The 21115-nt window shown below is 46.4% G+C and overlaps 1 protein-coding gene across 1 annotated transcript in view; it reads left to right on the top strand.

Annotated features, from left to right (window-relative positions):
* The first annotated feature begins 169 nt into the window (after positions 1-169).
* The window catches only part of Slc6a3 (solute carrier family 6 member 3), a 40973-nt gene continuing 20027 nt past the window's right edge, over positions 170-21115 (top strand). The window contains exons 1-5 of the mRNA NM_012694.2: positions 170-214; positions 1796-2124; positions 4194-4325; positions 9239-9470; positions 20874-21012. Of these exons, the coding sequence (NP_036826.1) occupies positions 1839-2124; positions 4194-4325; positions 9239-9470; positions 20874-21012 (789 nt within the window). The 5' untranslated portion in view covers positions 170-214; positions 1796-1838. The remainder of the gene's footprint in view (positions 215-1795; positions 2125-4193; positions 4326-9238; positions 9471-20873; positions 21013-21115) is intronic.

Below are 21115 nucleotides of genomic sequence, written 5' to 3'. Positions count from 1 at the left end.
CAAGTGATGCAGGGGCGCTGCCCAGCCGGTCCTCCGCCCACCCGGGGCGGGACGGAGGCGGAGCCAGTGCCTGTGGGCGCCCCCCGACGGCGGGCGGGGCTAGGCAGACCGACCCCGAGGCCGGATAAGAGCTCGAGGCTGAGACCCGCCAGAGCTGTGAAGAGGGACTGGAGGCTTACAGGACCTCAGAGCTGAAGCCTGACGCAGGAGTCAGGTAAGGATCAGGATCGCTTCTTACGCATCTCCACTGCTCCACTGACCCTGGACGGTCGTCCCGCGGAGCGAGGGGGCAGAAACCAGAGCCATCCGAGTTCCAGATCCAAGTCGCCAACAGCCAGGGTTTTGGAGCGCAGATCGTTCCACACAGAACTAAGGGGTGTGAACTCAGTGCCTGCTCTCTGAGCATAGGGTTCCACAGAGCCCAGACTCAAGACCTTGTTCACAGGAGGTTGTTGCTTCCCAGGAGACAGGGCTGTCTGTGACTGAGGCTGAGCGTCTCCGACCCTCTGACTGACACCCTTGAGGTTATTTTCAGAACAAGCCAGAAGCTCCATCTCCGTTCTCCGTTTTGTTTATTTGTTGTGTTGTTTTGTTTTTTTGTCTTTTCTGTAAGCTGGGGCTGGACTCGGGTTATGGGGGAAAACAGGGAATCTTGGCTTATGAGCCACCTGTTTCCTTACCTAGCCAGTGAAGAAAGATGTTTTTCCCGGGGGCCATTTTGCTATCTGTGCCTACACCGAGCTTCTGAGCAGTAAGTCGAGAAGGGTGGGGCAGACAGGTACTTCTGTACCTGTGTCTGTAAGAGAGTGGGGAGCGCAGCCTTTGCTCAACTCCTTGCTGTCTCCCACCCAACCTAGAGAGCAGTCCTACCTGCTTCCTAACAGCTGCAACCCTTTAGCCCATTTTGGACACATGTGAGGAATTTGCATTTGGGTTTGTCACCAGGGTAAAGAGGCCACAGAGAAGTGGTGCATAAAATAACTTCTGTCAGGAGTTTTTGTTTAGGGATGCAGAGGAAAGTCACCCCATTAGAGCAGCCACCCAGATGTCAGGCTTCCATCAGCGTGCTTGTCTGAGTTCAGTGGAAACAGGCTGTCACTGGTGAGTGCTGCTGCCTCCTTTATGCCCCATGGCCCTGGCTCTGCAGAAGCTAAGGCAGGGCTTCTCTGGGAGTGCTGCTAGTGTAGCAGTGGCCTGATCCTTCCCCGGTGACATTCTGGTAACTCTCTGTCAGCTCAGAGGCCTATGAAACCCTGGTCCTGGGCAGGGTGGTTTGTACACACTCCCCTTGGAGAAATCCATGCCCCTTTGTTTTAAACTTTCCATTACTGGAGCTGATTTTGGTTATATTCACTTGCTCTTGATTGGACTACGAAGTATAAAAGCTACATGCCCTTGCAAAGACGGAAGTGAGTTGTATGCTGTCGGCAAGGTGCAAAGTTGCCCCCTGGGAATGTGGGTAAAGCAATAGGCAGCATCTGAGATTGTCATTAGGAAGCGAATTAGAAGTCGCACAAGCTGGGAGCTAATGTGAATGAGGGCTTTGGCGGGAAAGGGAACGGCAAGGAAGAGTGTGTCTATTTCTGGTCTCCAGAGCCAATCTCTCCCATCTCTGTGAAACACCCTCCCCGCTGCCCCCTGCACATCCCCTAGCTATCCTTCATTCTGGTCATGGAATTTCAGGTGCTTGGACCACCTCAGATCTCTGTGTTGAGCACAGGTACCCTCTAGACATGGCTACTGAATCTGTGCCTTGCTGTATGGTTTTGTTTTGTTTTGTTTATGTTGGCTGAAGTCGAAGAAGAAAGAAGCAGAGTTCCTTGGGCTCCGGTCTACCCATGAGTAAGAGCAAATGCTCCGTGGGACCAATGTCTTCAGTGGTGGCCCCGGCTAAAGAGTCCAATGCTGTGGGCCCCAGAGAGGTGGAGCTCATCCTGGTCAAGGAGCAGAACGGAGTGCAGCTGACCAACTCCACCCTCATCAACCCGCCACAGACACCAGTGGAGGCTCAAGAGCGGGAGACCTGGAGCAAGAAAATTGATTTCCTGCTATCAGTCATCGGCTTTGCTGTGGACCTGGCCAATGTCTGGAGGTTTCCCTACCTGTGCTACAAAAATGGTGGAGGTGAGTGTGGCCTGGCCTCCTGGGCCTTCTGAGGGTGAGACCATGGCAGGGGATTTGGGGGTGCAGTAGTGGCCATGGAAGCCATAGTACAGTGGGGGCTGTGATGTCAAGAAATGCTCACGGGGAAGACTGAGGAGATGATGCAGCCAGTAAAGCACTTCTTGCACAATCACGGAGACCAGAGTTTGATCTCCAGAACACACATACAAAAAGTAGGGCGTGGTGCATACACTTGTAATGTTAGTGCTAGGGGGGCATGGGCATCCCTGGGGATTGGTAGACAATCACAGTCTGCGTATCTCTCAGTCTGACAGCCTATCTAGGGAGCACCAGGCCAATGAGAGACACTGTCTCAAAAATCAAAGTATCTGAGGGATGACACCCAAGAATGGTGCCTGGCCTCCCAGGTATATACAAACATGCTCCCTGGGTATACACAGGAACATGCACACAACAGGAAGTGCTTTCAGTGAGGCAATCACGTCTTCCTATAGGATGGTGGGGCTGCTTCAGCAGCAGCAGTAGTTCTCAGCCTTTCCAAGCTGTAGAGCTCAGAGAAAATCTGACAGCCAAGGCACATGGAGCCCAGAAAGCAGAAAGGAGAAGGAAGTGAGCGGGGGCATTAGGCCCTGACTTCTATTCCCACTAGTATTTTTACTTTGGAAGGAAAGATCTCTAAGGTCAAAATGTGTTTTCAGTCCGCTTCATCAGTGTTTATAAAGCTGTTGAACTCCGTAAGATTTCAAGTTGAACTTAGGAGAGAAGAAGATGCCCCTGAACGGAGATATGCCCATCTTGTCTACGGCCATGCCACCCTGAACTCACCCAATCTTGTCTGAAATGTACTCATCTCTGCTACCTCTCCTCTCCCTCCCCACTCTGCCCTTCCCTCCTTCTCCCCTTCCTTCTTCCATCTCATAAATACAGTTATGGGACTTGAACCCATAGCTTTTTTTTTTTTTGGTTCTTTTTTTCGGAGCTGGGGACCGAACCCAGGGCCTTGCGCTTCCTAGGTAAGCGCTCTACTACTGAGCTAAGTCCCCAGCCCCGAACCCATAGCTTTTAACATGCTGGCAAGCACTCTGCCACAGAGTCACGGTCACAGCCCTCTTGAATTTTTCAGTTGGAGTAAGGATCACACTGCTTCCTCGGAAATCCTTGAACTCACCCTGAAGATCACGCATGGTCTTCCTGCCTTTAGCCTCTAGAGGGGCTCGTGGTCTCTGCCACCCAGCCTGGCTCTCCTGCTTTCTCGTCTCAGCTTTAAAGCCGTAGCTGTGCAGAAGGGCTGAAAAGGAGGGCAAGGAGCAGAGTTACCAGAGAAATTCAAGTTGAGCCAGGAAGGCCTCTGCTTTTGTGGCTTGGTCTCCCCGACTGGCTGCAGGGTGTGAAGAATTGCTTTGGGAAGGAAGGGCTGAAGCAAACCCATGAGCACAGTTGAGATGCCCACAGTCTCAGCAGCCCCAGTAAGTGACTCCACGACATAGGTGAGGGGGCTCCCAGCTTTCTCATCCAAACCCCAGGAGAAAGCTGTGGCCAATCTCTGCCCCAATCGCAGTCATATTTCAGGGAGCAAGCGGACTTGGGTGGAGTGGCTTTTGTGCAGAATAATCCCTGCAGCCCAGCTCCTGGAGACTCAGCTCTAGTCTCCAGAAAGGCAGGCTGTCAATGCCAGAGTTGGGTCACCATAACCCTCAGGGGCAAATAGGATCAAGACAAAGTGGAGCCTGGGATGAAAGGGCAAGCAGTGCTAGGAATTACACTGAGACATGGCTCAGGGTCTTGGCTGCCTTGCTTCTGGCTGAGCTGAGGACCTGGGACTGGGGGACAACCAGAGACATTAAGGGGAATGCGTCCAACACTGACAGCAGCTGCGACAGGCAAGGAGGTGAGGTTCACCACCAATCCAGAATATCCCCTTGGGTGATAGCATACAGGAGCCTTCCACTCTTGTCAGGAAGCTGGGTGACAAAGTCATACTTGAGGGGGCAACGTCAAGGTCCACATGCACATAACAAAAACAGCCCCTTTCTGTGGCCCCCAAGTTGAAGCTGCTATCCTACACACAGGTGCCTTCCTGGTGCCCTACCTGCTCTTCATGGTTATTGCTGGGATGCCCCTCTTCTACATGGAGCTGGCTCTCGGACAGTTCAACAGAGAAGGAGCTGCTGGTGTCTGGAAGATCTGTCCTGTCCTGAAAGGTAATGTGCAGGGACGTGCCATCCACACAAGACACGGCTGTGACTCTAGGTCTTCAGAACAAGGTGATGTCATATGTGTAGGTTCTGATTTCCTAAACTGTGTGCTCATGTGTACACGCTCTTCTCTCTACCTTGGGCCATACTTTAAAGACTGGTATGACCCGGAGTTTTCTAGAGCATTCCTTACTCCCAGGCCAGGCTTCCCTGAAGAAACGTGATGGTATTTAAAATGGTAAGATTAAAAATTACCTATGAATCTGCCATCTGTCTATTAGCCATCTACTTACCTAGCAAGAACCATTATTAAAATCTATCATCTATTTATCATCTATCATCTGCCATTTATCTCCATTTATTGCTCATTTATCTACTTATCATCTATATACATACTATCTGTTCACCTATCAATCATCATTCACCCATCCATCTACCAATCATACATTTATTAATCTTCTGTCTACTTCAGTGAGCCCCAGAATGTTTATACAAGGCCTCAGAACAATGAGGCAGAGGTACCGTACACTAAGCCTAGGTGACCTGCCCAGTGGTTGATACTTCCCAGATGTCACCTCCCTTGTCCCAGGAGATCCCAGCTAGAGAATACAGTGCCTTCTGCATGGGAGATAACTGAGAATAAGGCTTCTCCATGTGTTAAAAGCCTATCCTGGATCCACCCTAGCTCTGTTTACCACCAGCCAGCTTTGGATCACCCTTGTCCCGACCCAGTGCCATCCCAAGGAGACAGAGTTCCAGGAGGCTTGAAGCCTCTTCTTGGAAGAGAGCCAGTGATGTTCCCCTGCAGTAGCTGAGAAAACGATGCTTGAAAGGCTAGCATTGGGTTTTCTCAGAAGTATTTGAGCAGCGGCTGCATGGGTGAAAGCAGAGCTTCAGTTCCCCTGTGCAGCGTTGACACCAAAGACCAGAACTGCCGCTGTGAGTAGGACCAGCAAAGGGCTTCCCCCCACTGCTCAGCCCGTGCCCGTCATAAGCATGCTGCTCGGTAGAGGTAGAAATGTGGAACGCAGAGGCTGTTGGGCACAGACAGTAGGCTTCTCAGTTTAGGATTCACTACTGGTAACTGTTAAGATGGCAGCAATTTCCCCCCTAGGCCAAATGGTTTTCTGGTTCCCAGTAAAATAAAACTGTGTAAAGAGGGACCTTATCAAAACCTCCATGTAAAACCTGAGAGCCAGACACGTCCTCTGGATATGTGTATTGCCACTGGGTGGCCCCCTTGTGACCAAAATGTAGGATTCAGCACTTAGAACTGCTTGGGACTGTCTGACACCATCATTGGTTTCCAATGGAGGACCTACTGTGACACTTGGGAACTCTGGACTTGAGGAGACAATTCTTGTGTGAATTACTATACGAGCCTTGTTGGGTCAAGGTCAGTGAGCTCAATCTGAGAGCTCCAGGTAAAAGTGAATGACTCTTGTCATGTCCTCCTAGACTATCTAGCAGTGCTAATGTGACTTTACTTCTGAGGCTATAGTGGTAGCCACGATGAGCTTCAACCAAATCTGGCATTCAGGTGACCACTTGGAACTGAATTGGAGACCCAGCCTGCCTGTCCTTGAATAGAGGACACGTCCAGGGTTAGTGGCATCCTGTGGCCATGTGGTGCCAGAATTTGCTCTGCTGGATTTTTGAGACTCATGGCCCATGACTGTGGAGTGTGCCATAGGTCTCCACAGGATACAACCATCCAATGCATCAATCCTCACTGGGATTCACAAGGACTGAAAGGCAAACAAGAAACCAGGAAAAGGGGGAAAATTCAGTGCCCAGGGCTGTAGCCAGCCCAGGAAAGCTAGTTAGCTCAAACATAGACAGCACAATGTTCTCTCTCAGTAGTTGGTATTAGTGATGGTGTAGTCAACAATCATAGCACTAAGGAATCTGAGGAAGGAGGATCGCAAATTCTAGGACAACCCCAGCAGCATAAAAGGCCGTCTGAAAAAATGTTCTTCAGCAAAACCACTAAAGCAATTTTTTTTTGTTTTGCTGCTTGCAAAATATCAGTAAACTATTTTGAAGAGCTTCACACTACTACACAATTCTCATAACTTGGAGCACAGTGGATGAACATGCATGATAGCTTTGTAGAGAACAGAAGAGTGGCTATGTGACTAGGTAGCCGAGAGAACCTCAAGAATGTGGGCAAACCCCAGTGAACTGTGCTGTCTTAGTCCTCGGCGATCCTATCCCTGCTCCTTGGCTGTGTTCATACCATTCCAAAGGCAGGTCTGGGATCTCAGTCAGATCCTTCTTTATCTCTTCAAAAGTCTAAGAAAATTATTCGTATCTTCATAGCTCATAAATTTAAGCTCTACATGGACCATGAGAATGACAGTTAAAATATTCAGCACAATTGTGAGATAAATGATTGAACAGTTCCTCAGGAGACATTGGGCTGTCCTGCCGCCTGCCAATCTACCTATACCCAACCAGAGAAGCAGCCCTCCCTACGAAAAACAGACAGCAAGATAGGAAAGTCCAAAGTAAGAGCAGAAAGCGAATCCCAAGATAAGGGACAGTGAAACCAGGTTGAAGACCAGAAAGTGAGTCTCAGCTGAGGTACAGGTACAGTGAAGGCCAGGATGAGGGTCATGGAAGTTCAAAGTCAGGGCAGGCTCTCATTTGAGTCCATGAGTCCTCACAGCTTTCGCTCTGAGGGTGGACATAGAAACTGAAGTGGCCTCAGCATCTAAAAGCAACATCAGCAGATCTCTGAGAGAAGAGTCCTTAAACCTTCTCCTTCTCTGCCCTCCTGTGATCTTTCTCCATGTCTCTCTAGGGTACAAGTAAACACACACACACACACACACACACACACACACACACACACACATTCACATACGCAAAAGAGGGGGGAGAGAGAGAGGAGAAAAAGGAGGAGGAAGACAGAGGAGAGACAGAGAGAGATGGGAGGAAGAGAGCAGAGAGACAGACAGACAGACAGAGCACACTCCAGTCGCTAAAGACACCCAGATTGATAAGCGCACTCTCCTGTCTTGATTCTAACCTGGTACTGTTTGCAGCCTGTGCTTATGAGAGAAGAGCTATAGTTAGACTATATGTGGTCTAGCAACAGCCATCACAAGATTGTTGTTGTTGTTTTTATTTCATTTTTTGTTAGAGACAGGGTCTTATTCTAGATCCCATGCTGACCTCAAACTCACAGTGATCCTCCTGCCTTAGTCTCCCAAGTTAGGATTTCAGATCTATTCCATTATACTCAGCTGTAAGAACATTCTCACGGGAAACAAGCAAGCAAAAAAAGGTAGCGGGGTCAGTGTCTTAGGAGACGTGAAGGAGATGCCAGTAGCGCTGTCCAGTTGGTGATGGGACTCGTCAGCTGAAGCTGGAGGCTTTCTGGGAACTCTGTCTTCTTAAATGGCAGAGCTCATAGCGACCAACTGAATATCGAACTCTTGCACCTGCCTTCTGTAAGAGACATTTCCCCTTCCCATCAGTTGGGGCAGCTGAACAGACACACTTGGAAGAGTGGTCTGTTGCAAGTGGTCTCTCTTGCAAGCTTACTCGCCCTGGGAGCCACCCAGTTGGTGGCCTTGTCTGAAGACTGCTTACCTCTGTGTTCTATTCCAATTTACAGGAACACCCACTAAATGCTGATCCCAAATTTCAGGTTTAGTGATCTTGAAAAGAACATTCTACCAAGCCTTGGGTAATCCTGAGTTATTAAATGTAACCATAACCGTGATGGTCTTTGATAGGCCTGGATGGTCTCAGCACACCCTAGATGCACCTAGTCTTGTTTCACTGTGACTGATTCTTCAACCCCCTGGGCGATCGTTCATGTCTTGGGAAACACTAGATCATCATGCATGGCCTGGATAGTTCTAGGCAGCTGTGAACATGCTGGATGACTGTGTTTGTCCTAGATGGTATTGGAGAAAAGGCATGAGTAGATACCAATGGCTATGTCTTGAGAGATTCTGGGTGGTCTTAACAGATGTGGGTGGACACAGATGATTGTGTATGGTCTGTATGATTCTGGGTGGCCCTAAATTTTCCTGAGTAATTATGGGCAGTCTTGTTTACCCTTTGGTCATTTTGCATTTTACCCTGGGTTATTGTAGATGGCCAAAAGTTGTCCTAATTGGCTCTTAATGATTCATGGTGGCTCTGGAGCTTTGGGCATTTTGGGGTGACTCTAGGTAGCCTTTGATGGCTCTGTTAACTTGGGTGTTTCTGGAGACCCTTATGGTTTCAGATAATTCTAAAAGTTTGTTATGGATCTAGAAGCCATAGATAACTTTGCTTGACTTTCCTGGGGGATTCAAGGAAGCTATAGATGACCCTGGATGGGCACGGTTACCTTGGCAGCTTTTGAAGTGACTGTGGTGGAAACAAATGGCTATACTAATTCTGTGTGGCTGTGGGTGACCCTGGGTGGTCCAGTGTATCTATGACTGACCCTTGGGGATACATGAATGCTCAGAAGGTGGTCTCAGATACTTTTTGATGGCCTTCAATAATCCCTCTGATTCTCATTGTCTCTCTGAGACATACTGATGTCTCTGGTAGATACAATTTTGAAAAGTGCAACCACTTCTCCATAATCACAAAATGTAAGGTCTGTTACCCATCCTTCCTGTGTGTTGTCAAGTGCAAGGGTTGTCAGTACACCAGCTCAGGGTGAGTAGATGACGGACGGGGTCATGCTGCTGATGTCCCATAGGCCCATAGGGACACTTGTCCCATAGGCCCATGACACTTGTCCCATAGGCCCACTATTAACCTCTCTTAGAGTCTAGTCATGTGTACATGCATACATTCACTCCTGTGTGTGTGCACATCTGTGCTTATGTACATATATACACACACATATATAATCTGTGTATGAATGTGAATCCTTACCAGAAAGAGCTCTACTCTCATCACAGGTGTGGGCTTCACTGTTATCCTCATCTCTTTCTACGTGGGCTTCTTCTACAATGTCATCATCGCATGGGCACTGCACTACTTCTTCTCCTCCTTCACCATGGACCTCCCATGGATCCACTGCAACAACACCTGGAATAGCCCCAACTGCTCCGATGCCCATGCCAGCAACTCTAGCGACGGCCTGGGCCTCAATGACACCTTTGGGACCACACCCGCTGCTGAGTACTTTGAGTAAGTGAGTGGTCAGTTCTTCCTGTCCTGCCTGGAGAATGGGAGGGTTGGCATGTCTGGGATCTCAGGAGCCACACGCAGGACACTACCCCACCTTGTTGCTCTCAGGCTATGCTGAACACATCCGTATCCTTGCCCATAGCCGCTGAATCCTGTTCCTTATACAGTATATTTCTGAATTGCATAAGGATAGTCTCATACATGCTTAGCCAAACTCTAGTGATAGGGGCCTCAGGAGGGATGGACCCTGGACTGTTATCCACTCGTTTTATCCTGTATATAGTGGGTGAGAGGAAGCTGCTCAAGACACTGCAGCATTGCTTAGAAGGAAGGGGATCTCTGGCTTCAGGCTCTCAGGGCACAAGGCACAGAACAAGCAAGATCTCCGTTAGCTCCGGAAACAGAGCTCGCTGAGCATAGCTGCCTAGGTGCCTCAAGCTTAGGCAGGCTGCTGATAGGTTGTAAGGGCTATCCCCTTGCCATGAGGTTTTCTCCTTTATAAACATTTCTTCACTTACTTCACTGTAGTCCTTTTCCATGCACGGTGCTAGCATTCCTTCCCCAACACTTGGGCTGGAGAAATGGCTCAGTGGTTAAGAGCTCTGACTGGTCTTCCAGAGGTCCTAGGTTCAAATCCCAGCAACCACTGGGATGGTTCACAACCATCTGTAATGAGATCTGATGCCCTCTTCTGGTGTGTCTGAAAACTTCTACACTGTATATAATAAACAAATCTTTAAAAAAGCAGAGTATGCAAAAAATCCATAATGAAACCTTCCCCAACACTAGAACACTCTCATCTCTGGCAAGCCTTCCTAGTTTTCTGTCTCCTTGCTAGGCCTGGTCTTCCACAATTAACCTGTAGGCTAGTACTCCTCCTGAAATTTGTTTTCCTGAGTCCTGTCTCCCATCAGGTCTTCTATACCCTTCTTTATCACGAGGTGGCCTATTCAGGAAGGGCGGTGACACTTGTCCCATAGGCCCACTATTAACCTCTCTTGGAGTCTAGTCATGTGTACATGCATACATTCACTCCTGTGTGTGTGCACATCTGTGCTTATGTACATATATACACACACATATATAATCTGTGTATGAATGTGAATCCTTACCAGAAAGAGCCACACTGTCAAAGGCAATGCTTTCTCCTGAATGATTTTCATGGTGGCAGCTATGGAGATGTAAATTTACAGATGTGCAAGAGAGCCTGGCTTCACCAAGGGGCTCTGGAACTGATTGCCTCTCTTGGGGCAATGCTGGTGCTGGTGGCCCACCTAATGGGGGGGTCTGCTGAGGTGTAGTTTCTGTGACAGACATGGGCAAACAACATCAAGTCAGTCATTGTCAAGGTCAGGATTTTCCCATAGACACTGACGTTCTTTGTAGGACTGAACGCTCACTGGTCTATTTGAACATGTCTTACCATTTATGTTTAAATATGTAAGAGTTTACTTAGCAGAATAAACTGTAGCTTCTGATCTTAGTACTCAACAGGCTGAGGCTGGAGAATTGCAAATTCAAAGCCAGCCTGGACTACAGAGAAGAATCAAATGCTTGGCCGAAGGGGCTTTGACCAATAGAAATGAAACCATTTCTCTTTTAAAGGCAAGCAGGTCCATCTGCAAAACAAAAATTCCCCACCTTTCAAGTTTTAAAAGTGGTGCTCATTCGAGGGACTGAGATTCTGGGGAGGTGAAAGGAAGCACTGCCCTGAATGTTTAGACAGGGGTTTTCCTATGGCAAGAAAATTAATGATGGCCTTTCTCAAAGAATACTTCCACCATCTGTGGAAGTAGATTTTAGTATACTTTTTATTCACTTTACATCCCAATCACAGGCCCCTCCTCTCGTCCCAGTCCCACCCTCAGAGCCCCCTCCCCCATTACCCTTTCCCCTTCCCCTCAGAAAAGGGAAGCACCCCATGGGTACCAATCCACCCTGGCACATGAAGGTGCAGCAAGACTAAGCACATCCTCTCCCTCTGAGGCCAGACAAGGCAGCCTAGCTAGAAGAAGGGGACCCAAAGGCAGGTGGCAGAGTCAAAGATAACCCCTACCCCACTTCAATCATTAGGGGATTCATGTGAAGAAGACCATTCTGCACATCTGCTACAAATGTGTAGGGAGCCTAGGTCCAGCCCCTGCATTATTGTTGGTTGTTGGTTCAGTCTCTGTGAGCCTCCATGGCCCAGGTTAGCTGACTCTGTAGGTCTTCTTGTGGTGTCCTTGATCCTTTCAGCTCCCTCAATCCTTTCCCCACTCTTCCACAAGTCTCCCAACTCTCTGCCCAATATTGGGCTGTGGGTCTCTGCATCTGTTTCCATCAATTACTAAGTGAAACCTCTCAAATGATAGTTGTACTAGGCTCCTAACTGTAAGCGTAACAGTACCATTAATAGTGTCAGGGGTTGGCTCTCTCCAGTGGGATAGGTCTCAAGTTGGATCAGTCATTGGTTGGCCATTCCCTCAATCATGATTCGTCTTTATCCCTGCACATCTTGTAGGTCAGACAGTTGGGGTGTTGAAGGTTTTGTGGGTGGATTGGTGTCCCCCTCCCTCCGCTGGAAGTTTGCCTGGCTACAGGAGGTGACCACTTCAGTCTCCATATCCCAAGCAGCTAGAAGTCTTAGCTGGGCTCACCCCCATAGATTCCTGGGGACCTCCTTTGTCCCAAGTTTCTAACTCATCCCAGAGATGTCCCCACATTGATTTTTCTGTCCCCCTGCCACACAACTGATCCCTCTCTCGCCCAGCTCCCTCTCCCCATCCACCTCTAATATCTATTTTATATTGCATTCTGTATGAGGTTCAAGCATCACCCCTTGAGCTCTCTCTGTTACTTAGCGTCTTTGAGATTGTGGATTATACCATGGTTGTCCTGTATTTTAAGGCTAATATCCATTTATATGTGAGTAAATACCATGCATGTCTTTCTGGGTCTGAGTTACCTCATTCAGGATGATGTTTTCTAGTTCCATCCATTTGCGTACAAGTTATCATGATCTTTGTTTTTACTAATTGAGTAGTATTTCATTGCATAAATGTACCACATTTTCTTTATCCAGCCTTTGGTTGAGGGACATCTAGGTTGTTCTAGGTGGTTTTTGGTTTCTGGCTACTACTAATAAAACTGCTATGAACATAGTTCAGCGAGTGTCCTTGTGCTATGGTAGAGCATCTTTTGGAGTGGTAGAGCTGGATCTTGAGGAAGAACTATTCCTAGTCTTCTTAGAAATCACCAAATTGATTTCCAAAGTGGTTGTACAAGTTTGCACTCCGAACAATAATGGAGGAGTGTTCCCTTTTCTCCACAACCACATCAGCATGCACTGTACTTGAGTTTTTTAATCTTAACTATTCTGACAGAGATAAGGTGAAATCACAGTCATTTTGATTTTCATTTCCCCTATGACTAAGGACAATGAAAAAATTTTAAATGCTTCTTGGCCATTCAAGATTCTTCTGTTGAGGATTCCCTGTTCAGTTCTGAACCCTATTTTTTAATTGAGTTATTTGGTTTGATGGAGTCTAACTTCTTGAGTTCTTTATACATTCTGGATATTAGTCCTCTATTGAATTTAGGTTTAATGAAGATCTTTTCCCATTCTGTAGGCTGCTGTTTTGTCCTATGATGGTGTCCTCTGCTTTGCAGAAGCTTTGCGTTTTCACGAGGTCCCATTTATTGATTGTTGATCTTAGTGCCTGAGCCATTGGTGTTCTGTTCAGGAAGTTTTCTCCTGTGCCAATGTATTCAAGGCTATTCCCCACACACAATTTCTCTTCTATTAGATTTAGTGTATCTTGATTTATGTTGATGTCTCTGATCCACTTAGACTTGAGTTTTGTGCAGGGTGATAAATATTGATCTATTTTCATTCTTCTACATGCAGACATCCAAAAGACCAGCACCATTTGTAGAAGATGCTTTCTTTTTTCCATTGTATGGTTTTGGCTTCTTTGTCAAAAATCAGGTGTTTGTAGGTGTGTGAGTTTATTTCAGTGTCTTGATTTGATTTCATTGATCAACCTGTTTCCGTACCAATGCTATGCAGTTTTTATTACTATTGTAGTATAGCTTGAGGTCAGGAATGGTGATATCTCCAGAAGTCCTTTAATTATGCTGGATTGTTTTAGCTACCCTGAGGTTTTTGTTTTTCCATTAAAGGTGGGAATTGCTCTTTTAAGGTCTGTAAAGAATTGAGTTGGAATTTTGATGGGAATTGCACTGAATCTGTAGATTGGTTTTGGTAAGATTTTTACAATGTTAATCCTATTGATCCATAAGCATGGGTAGTCTTTCTATCTTATGATACCTTCTTCAATTCCTTTCTTCAGAAACTTGAAATTCTTGTCATACACATCTTTCACTTCCTTGGTTAGAGTTGCACCAAAATCTTTTATATTATTTGTGGCTACTGTAAAGGGTGATATTTCCCTATTTCTTTCTCTGTCCACTTACCATTTGTTTAAAGGAGGACTATTATTTGAGTTAAATTTGTATCCAGCCACTTTGCTGAAAGTGTTCTCTGGTAACATTCCCGGTGTTACTTATGTATACTATCATATCATCTGTGAATAGAGATACTCTGCCTCCTTTCCAATTTGTTTCCCCTTGGTCTCCTTTTACTTGTCTTGTTCCTCTAACTAGGACTTCACTACTATATTGAAGAGATAGGGAGAGAGTAAACAGCCTTATCTTGTCCCTGATTTTTAGTGGAAATGCTTTAAGTTTCATTTAATCTGATGTTGGCTATTGACTTGCTGTATATTGCCTTATTGCGTTTAGGTATGTGCCTTGTATCCCTGATCTCTCAGAGACTTTTAACATGAAGGAGTGTTGGATTTTGTTAAAGATTTTTACAGCGTCTGATGAGATAATCATGTGATTTTTGTCTTTCAGTTTGTTTATATGGTGGATTACAATGATGGATTTTCATATATTGAACCATCCTTGCATCCCTGGTGGATAATGTTTTTGATGCTTCCAAGTATTTTATTGAGTATTTTTGTATCAATTTTCCTAGGGAAATTGGGCTGAAATTCTTTCTTTTTTGAGTCTTTGTGTGCTTCAGGTATCAGGGTGACTATGGCTTCATAGAATGAGTTTGGCAGTGTTCCTTCTGTTTTTACTTTGTGGAATAGTTTGAGATGTATAGGTATTACTTTTTCTTTAAAAGTCTGGTAAAATTCTGTGCTAAAACCATCTGGCCCCGGGCTCCTCTTCCCCCACATTGGGAGACTTTTTAATGACTACTTCTATTTTCTTAGAGGTTATAGGTCTGTTTAGATCGTTTACCTGATCTTGACTTAACTTTGGTAAGTGGTATCAATAAAGAAAATTGTCCATTTTATTTAGATTTTCCAATTTTGTGGAATACAGTCTTTTAAAATAAAACCCAAAGATTCTTAGGATTCCTCGGAGTCTGTTGTGTCTTTCCATTTCTGATTCTGCTAATTTGGATGCTATCTCTCTGCCTTTTTAGTTAGTTTGGTTCGGTGTATTCTTAAGGCCTGTTAACTATTTCAGTTCCCTTACTGAATACTCTAAGGAGAAAAAGGTCCCAACCTTACACACATGTATAACATATAACATGTAATGTCGTCATGTGTCCCTATCTGTGGGAGCGGTAACTAACCTAAGTAGAGGGACCTGCAAGACTGTGAGGAAAGCAGTGTCCGAGGACCCTAGATGCAGAGTTTGTTCAGGATCCATCAGTAGCACCAAAGGAAGCCAAGACTCAAGCCAACTTGAGTCGGAGTTAGCTAACACACGGAGAAAGGGGTGAGTGGGTTTGTGAGCTCATGTGTCTTCCACAACTGCCAGACGGACTGAAATGTGGTGTAAAGCACTTGGAAAGAGCAAGGATGTCAGCATGGATGCGAGTTCTGGGGAACTGCCTGGTTTCTCTTTAGAAGATGGGAGCACTGATTTCTCTGTGCAATTTTCAGGTAAGAAAATTAGAGGGACAGTGTAATTAGACTATGTATTTGTGGTAAATGCTGAAGGAAAAAATGTTATCTTTTAAAAATTAGGCTGTGGAAGTCTGGAAAGGAAAGACGTGGAGCAGAGGTCTCCAACCCTGTACTCCATGAAGGCTTGTAGCCCTGGCCAGACACTGAGCTATTACTAATGGTGACAGAGGTGGGGACAAATAGACAGTATAGATTGCTCTATGAAGTATATAAAGACCCAGCTACTGTTTGACAAGAAAGCTGTGTCCCATCACACAGGCACCCACAGGTAGCAGTCCCACCCTTGCTGTACATGTATGATGTCACCTCATGGATTTGACGGCTAAGACGTTGGTAGGAAGAGGTGTGGAAAGAGCAATACGGCATGTTTATTGTATCTGTGGAGAACAGCAGCCAGGCTTTGCTGGGACACCAAACACGGGTCATGTCCTCTCCAGGCTCTGACTCTATAGCCCAGCTGTCCAGGATGAGGTATGCTCCTCAGATATGGCCAGCCCTGCATGCAGAACTGGTTACTGTGTCTATCGTCAGTTTAGTCCATGTCTGCCAGGGCCCACAATAAAAGGGATGTCATGGAGAACTGACCACAGCAGGCTCTGTGTCCCAGTCAGCCCTCTCTTCCAGCAATTTCCCATCTGAGCAGCAGCTACTAGATAAAACTATTTCAGGAGAAAAATGAAATGATGTGTCCTCGTAGGAGTATGTAGTCTAGAGAGTGTCAACTGACCAACTCACAAAGTTACTTTTATTTCACTGACTCTTAAACCACCTGTCTCTAAGGGTCTTGAACCTAGACCCTTGAATATGCTAGGCAAGGAATCTACCATAAAGTTACATCCTGTGTTGGATAGTTTTAGGTCAATTTGACAAAGCTAAAGTCATCCAAGAGGAGGGGATGCCCCCATAAGACTGGGCTATACACAAGACTGTAGGGTTGTTCTGCACACATTCCAGCCAGAGTGCATGGTGCATCCTTGTGGCCCCAGAACTTGGGGGTCTAAGGTGGGACGATCACTTGAGCCCAGGAGTTTGAAGCTAGTCTGGGGAACATATAGCATTATATGAATGTCAGCTGTGCGTTTTGAGGTTGTTGTTCCGATCTTAATTTAGTTAGCGATGTTTTCGTTTACTTGTTTAATACGTTACTGAGAATGGTCTTTGAAATCACAATTATAACTGTGATTTCATCTCTTACTCTTTATACACTAATGCTTATTGCTTCATCTGAAGCTCCGATTTTTGTTCTGTTACATTTTATTATTTATCTATTTATTTTTATTCTTTTACTTTGTGTGCATGCGCCTGCACATGCACGTGCATGCATGACCCCTTATGCACACGAGCACATGAGCGTTTATGACAATAGCCTGCATGTGGAGGTCAGAGGACAACTTGTGGGAGTCAGTTCTCTCCCTGTTGGCAAACATCATTACTCACTGAGCTCTTCCTCCCTGGCCCTGGTGACTGGGTGTTCTGAAGTACACATGTTCCCAAATATTAAGCCTTCATTTTGTCCCTTGAGCACCAGGAAATGGTCCTCCTTGTGCATTCACTGTGTCTAGTTATAACCGCCCCTTTTTATAATTAGTGGTTGCCACTGGTAAGCCTGTTTCATCCTTTTGATTTTAACCCCATTGTGTCACATTTGAAGTGAGTGACTGGGGAGTGGCGTAGAGTTGGTGTAATAATCTGTCTTTTTTTTTTTCTTTTCTTTTCTTTTTTTCAGAGCTGGGGACCGAACCCAGGGCCTTGCACTTGCTAGGCAAGCGCTCTACCACTGAGCCAAATCCCCAACCCTAATAATCTGTCTTTTAACTGGACTTTTTGCCCAGCAGTTGCCAGTGTGGACGAGTTTAGGTCCTCTCTCTTGGTGTTCTTTCTCTATTTGTCTCACTTCCTTATTTTTTATTGTTTTATCTCTTCCTCCTCCTTTGAATTATCTGACTCTCATTCTTATATTTATTTGCACTATTGGGTAATAACCCTTTAGGCTGCCCGTTTTTAGTGGACAACATTAACACCGTGGGTCTTCTCACCCGTCCACTTCCCAGTGGCATCATCCCAGTCTTCACACCCTTCACAGCCCACTGTGTTCCTCTCACCTTCCCCATGCCTTTTGTGTGATGTTAGCGCAGGTCTTCCTTGGGCCTGGTGTAGCAGCACATTTTAATGTACATTTTCATGTGGTGTGAAATTACCAGCTGATTTTATCCAAGATTTTTTTTCTTTTTCATAAGCCAATTAAAAGAAACACATTGATAGTGAGAAACAGAAAAAGGAGATTTATTCAATATGGCCACACGGAGAAAAGGGAAAAACATTTCAGCTCCACTCAAGTCTGTTGTTGGGGATCTCAACATTAGGATAAGGTTTAAGTAGGGGCCAGACTTAATGCATAAGTAAGTAGTGAGACGTGGTTTGGTCCTACAATGTTGACCCATCACTGTCTCTTTCCTAAGGTGGTATAACAACGTGTAAATCTCCCTTCAGAGAAAAATGTTCCTTCTGTCTGGCCCAGACTCTAGGCTTTCTCTTCTGCCAGCATGACTCCTGGGGGAACTCCAGTTTTTTAGGGTCCATATATCTGTGGGAAACAAACACAAATGAAGAATAAGATCAGAACACTGAGTTAGTATCAGGCTGCTGGCTGTAACTGGTGGTTTTCACTGCTCTTGGAAATTCTAGCACAAATAATTCTGTCCCATTGGTTTATGTCAAGGTCTTACCGTGAAGCCTAGGCTGTCCTCAAACTTGTGCTTCTCTCTGTTGTAGCATGCTCCCATGGACAGAGCCATGGGCTGAAGGTAGAAATTTGGGTCCAGATCACAACTTTGCTATCTGTTGGTTATTTTCTCTATGCCTCGGTTCCTCTATCTGTAAAATGGGGAGATGGGGCCAAGAGAGACGGTATAATGATGCCCCTGGTACAGATTCTGGTCAGGGCAAAAGATTCATACTTAGGATCTCAGCTTGGAAGACAACAAAGGAACTGGTGCTGTGAAATCTTTCTCAGTGCTGGTGAGTATGCCAAGCTTACCATGTCTGGCCCTGCACACCACACAGAAATGCTACACGTCATCCCTAAATCACCTTGCTTGTTGACTGCAGGCCCCACTCTCAGGAAAAGTGTCCCTACTGTGCAATGTGGTGCTTTCTGTGGCTATTGGTGGGGCTGGCTGGGGAGGTGGATAGTAGGTGGGGGCAGGGGGCCTGGACTTCCCTCTAAATTGTCCATGAGATCTTTTGTGTGGTGTGTGTGTGGGGTGTGTGTGTGTGTGTGTGTGTGTGTGTGTGTGTGTGTGTTCCATGCATTCGTGTCTGTATAATATGTGCCTGTTTGTGTGGATGTGTACACATATACATGTAGGTGTATGTTTATATGGCTATGAGCATGTGCTCATGTAGATATGCCTACATATGTGAACACATGAGGTATTCCTATATGTGCATGTCTATGTTGAGGACAGAAGTCAACTCTGGCTGTCTTCTCTAATCACTTTGCATTTTATCGGATGGACTTATATATGTACATATTCATGTGGGTCCATGTACGTGTGTGTGTGTACATATGTAGAGTTCAGAGACTGTTATCGGGTGCCTTCCTTAGTCACTCTTCATCTTATCATCTCTGAGACAGGGTCTCTCACTGAACCTGGAGCACATTGGTTTGGCTAAGCTTGCTGGACAATGAGTTACAGGGATCCTCCTGCCCCCATATCACACTCGAGCACTGGGGTTATAAATATGCACCAGCAGACCAGCTTTCTAATGCAGTTGCTGGAAATTCAAACTCAGTTCCTAATGCTCACAGCATAAGTACACTGTCTACTTACCATCTCCCTGGCTTCCAGACTATGGGATCTTAAACACTCCAAAGCATCAAGGCTTTTTATTACAGACTGGAGCCAAAGCAGTGCAGTCCAACTCTTGTCAATAGTGACTTGGCATGGTCCATGTGGGACAGTAGCTTCAGGAACCAGACCCTATGTGACCACCATCTTCTTGAGTGCCAACTCTTCCTCTGGAAAGAGCTGAACCATTGTAGCATGTAGGTTGTACACCTGCCCTCATTCCCTATCCCTTGTCCCCAGCTCCTGGTAGTGCTGGAAGCTCTAAGAAATGAGGTCCCACTGGAACAGCAAAGCAAGGAGAACTGAAGAGCATCCCAGGGGAAGGGTAGGGGGCTTAAGAATCCCCACTACAGGTAGGGCTGATAACGCTAGCAGACGACACACTGGTCTGTCTCTCAGCACAGGTGATTCTTGCTACATGCCTGCAAGCTAAGAGCTTGCACAGTACCCATAGTAGACAGGATGCTGAGCAAGCAACATATGCTCTGTAGGAAGAGGATGATGGTGAGAGTCTCAGGTTGCAACTGTCTGCCCCCTACCCTTACCATACTGGGATCCCTGTCTGGGGTCCTTGGCCCTAACTGCTGTTGGAGTAAGTTTGGAGGGTTGAGCTGGCTTTTCAGTGCTGCACTGTCTCTGTTGGTGACAGCTACCACCTCAGGTGTGTTTCTAGACTGCGAGGATCAGTTCTCCAACTTGGTGCCACAATGCTTATTTCTGACGAAAATTTCTGATGAAAGTTGCGGTTAACTTGTGCTCCATTGTGAGGCTGGGTGTTAACTTCCGGGAAGCCTCATCTGGCCCACAGTAAAACAAATCTGGGCTGTGGCAGCTATTTTCCCTATGCAGAAGCAGCTAGGGGCTCAAAGTCCCTGTCTGAGAAGGTGATGCAGCCACCTCACCCCACATTGCCAGGTTCGTAGGAAGCAAGTGTACTTTCCACACATCCTTAGCATGCCTCCCCTCAATGGTGAGTGTAGCTGCGCTCTCTTCCAACCAGATCACTCCTTAGGGAGACTGCTTAGAGTGCTGAGAACTATGTAAGTAAGGGGAAGGGAAGTCAGTACAGAATGCACAGGAACATGCACATGCAGTTTTACTGCCCAGAGCCTTTCTGGTTTCATCCCTGCAAAGGATCCTGGGACTATTGCAAGACAGAAGTACATGGTGGCTTCACTCAGTACCTTCTAGTGTGTGAGACCTCCATTTCTCTGTAGACTCAAGCTACCCATTCCCTCCCAACTCCAAAATGAGATATGATGATGGAGCAGGGTAGTGCTGGCCTTCTTCGGGTTTTCTGGCAAGGCACCCAGCTTCTCTGTGCATCTTAAAGCAGTTCTGTAACTCAGAGGATGGCCTTGGGTCTTTCACAGCAGGAAGGTGATCTGACTATATACCAGGTACTTCCTTATATATTTATTTATATTTATATATACATGCATACTTATTTATATACCAGGTCATCCCAGGTACTTTCCATATGACGAAGGTGAGGAGGATAGGGACTGGCCCAGCTGTCCCATTCCTCTCCTGGGAGACAGCTGCTTCCTCCAGAATCCCTTGTTGCCTCTCTCCTCCAGGCGTGGCGTGCTGCACCTTCACCAGAGCCGTGGCATTGATGACCTGGGCCCTCCACGGTGGCAGCTCACAGCCTGCCTGGTGCTGGTCATTGTTCTGCTCTACTTCAGCCTATGGAAGGGAGTAAAGACCTCAGGGAAGGTGAGGCACTAGTCAAGAGGACCTGAGAACACATGGTGGTGGGTAGGTGGGTGGGTAGGTAAACATATGACCATGGCGTGTGAGCAGATATGTTGTCACAGTC

The sequence above is a fragment of the Rattus norvegicus genome, chromosome 1, assembly GCF_021556685.1.
Source record: "Rattus norvegicus strain SHRSP/BbbUtx chromosome 1, alternate assembly SHRSP_T2T, whole genome shotgun sequence".
In the NCBI taxonomy this organism is placed as follows: Eukaryota; Metazoa; Chordata; class Mammalia; order Rodentia; family Muridae; genus Rattus; species Rattus norvegicus.
Note: the sequence above shows the minus strand (reverse complement) of the source record. Positions and strands in the feature narration are given on the sequence as shown.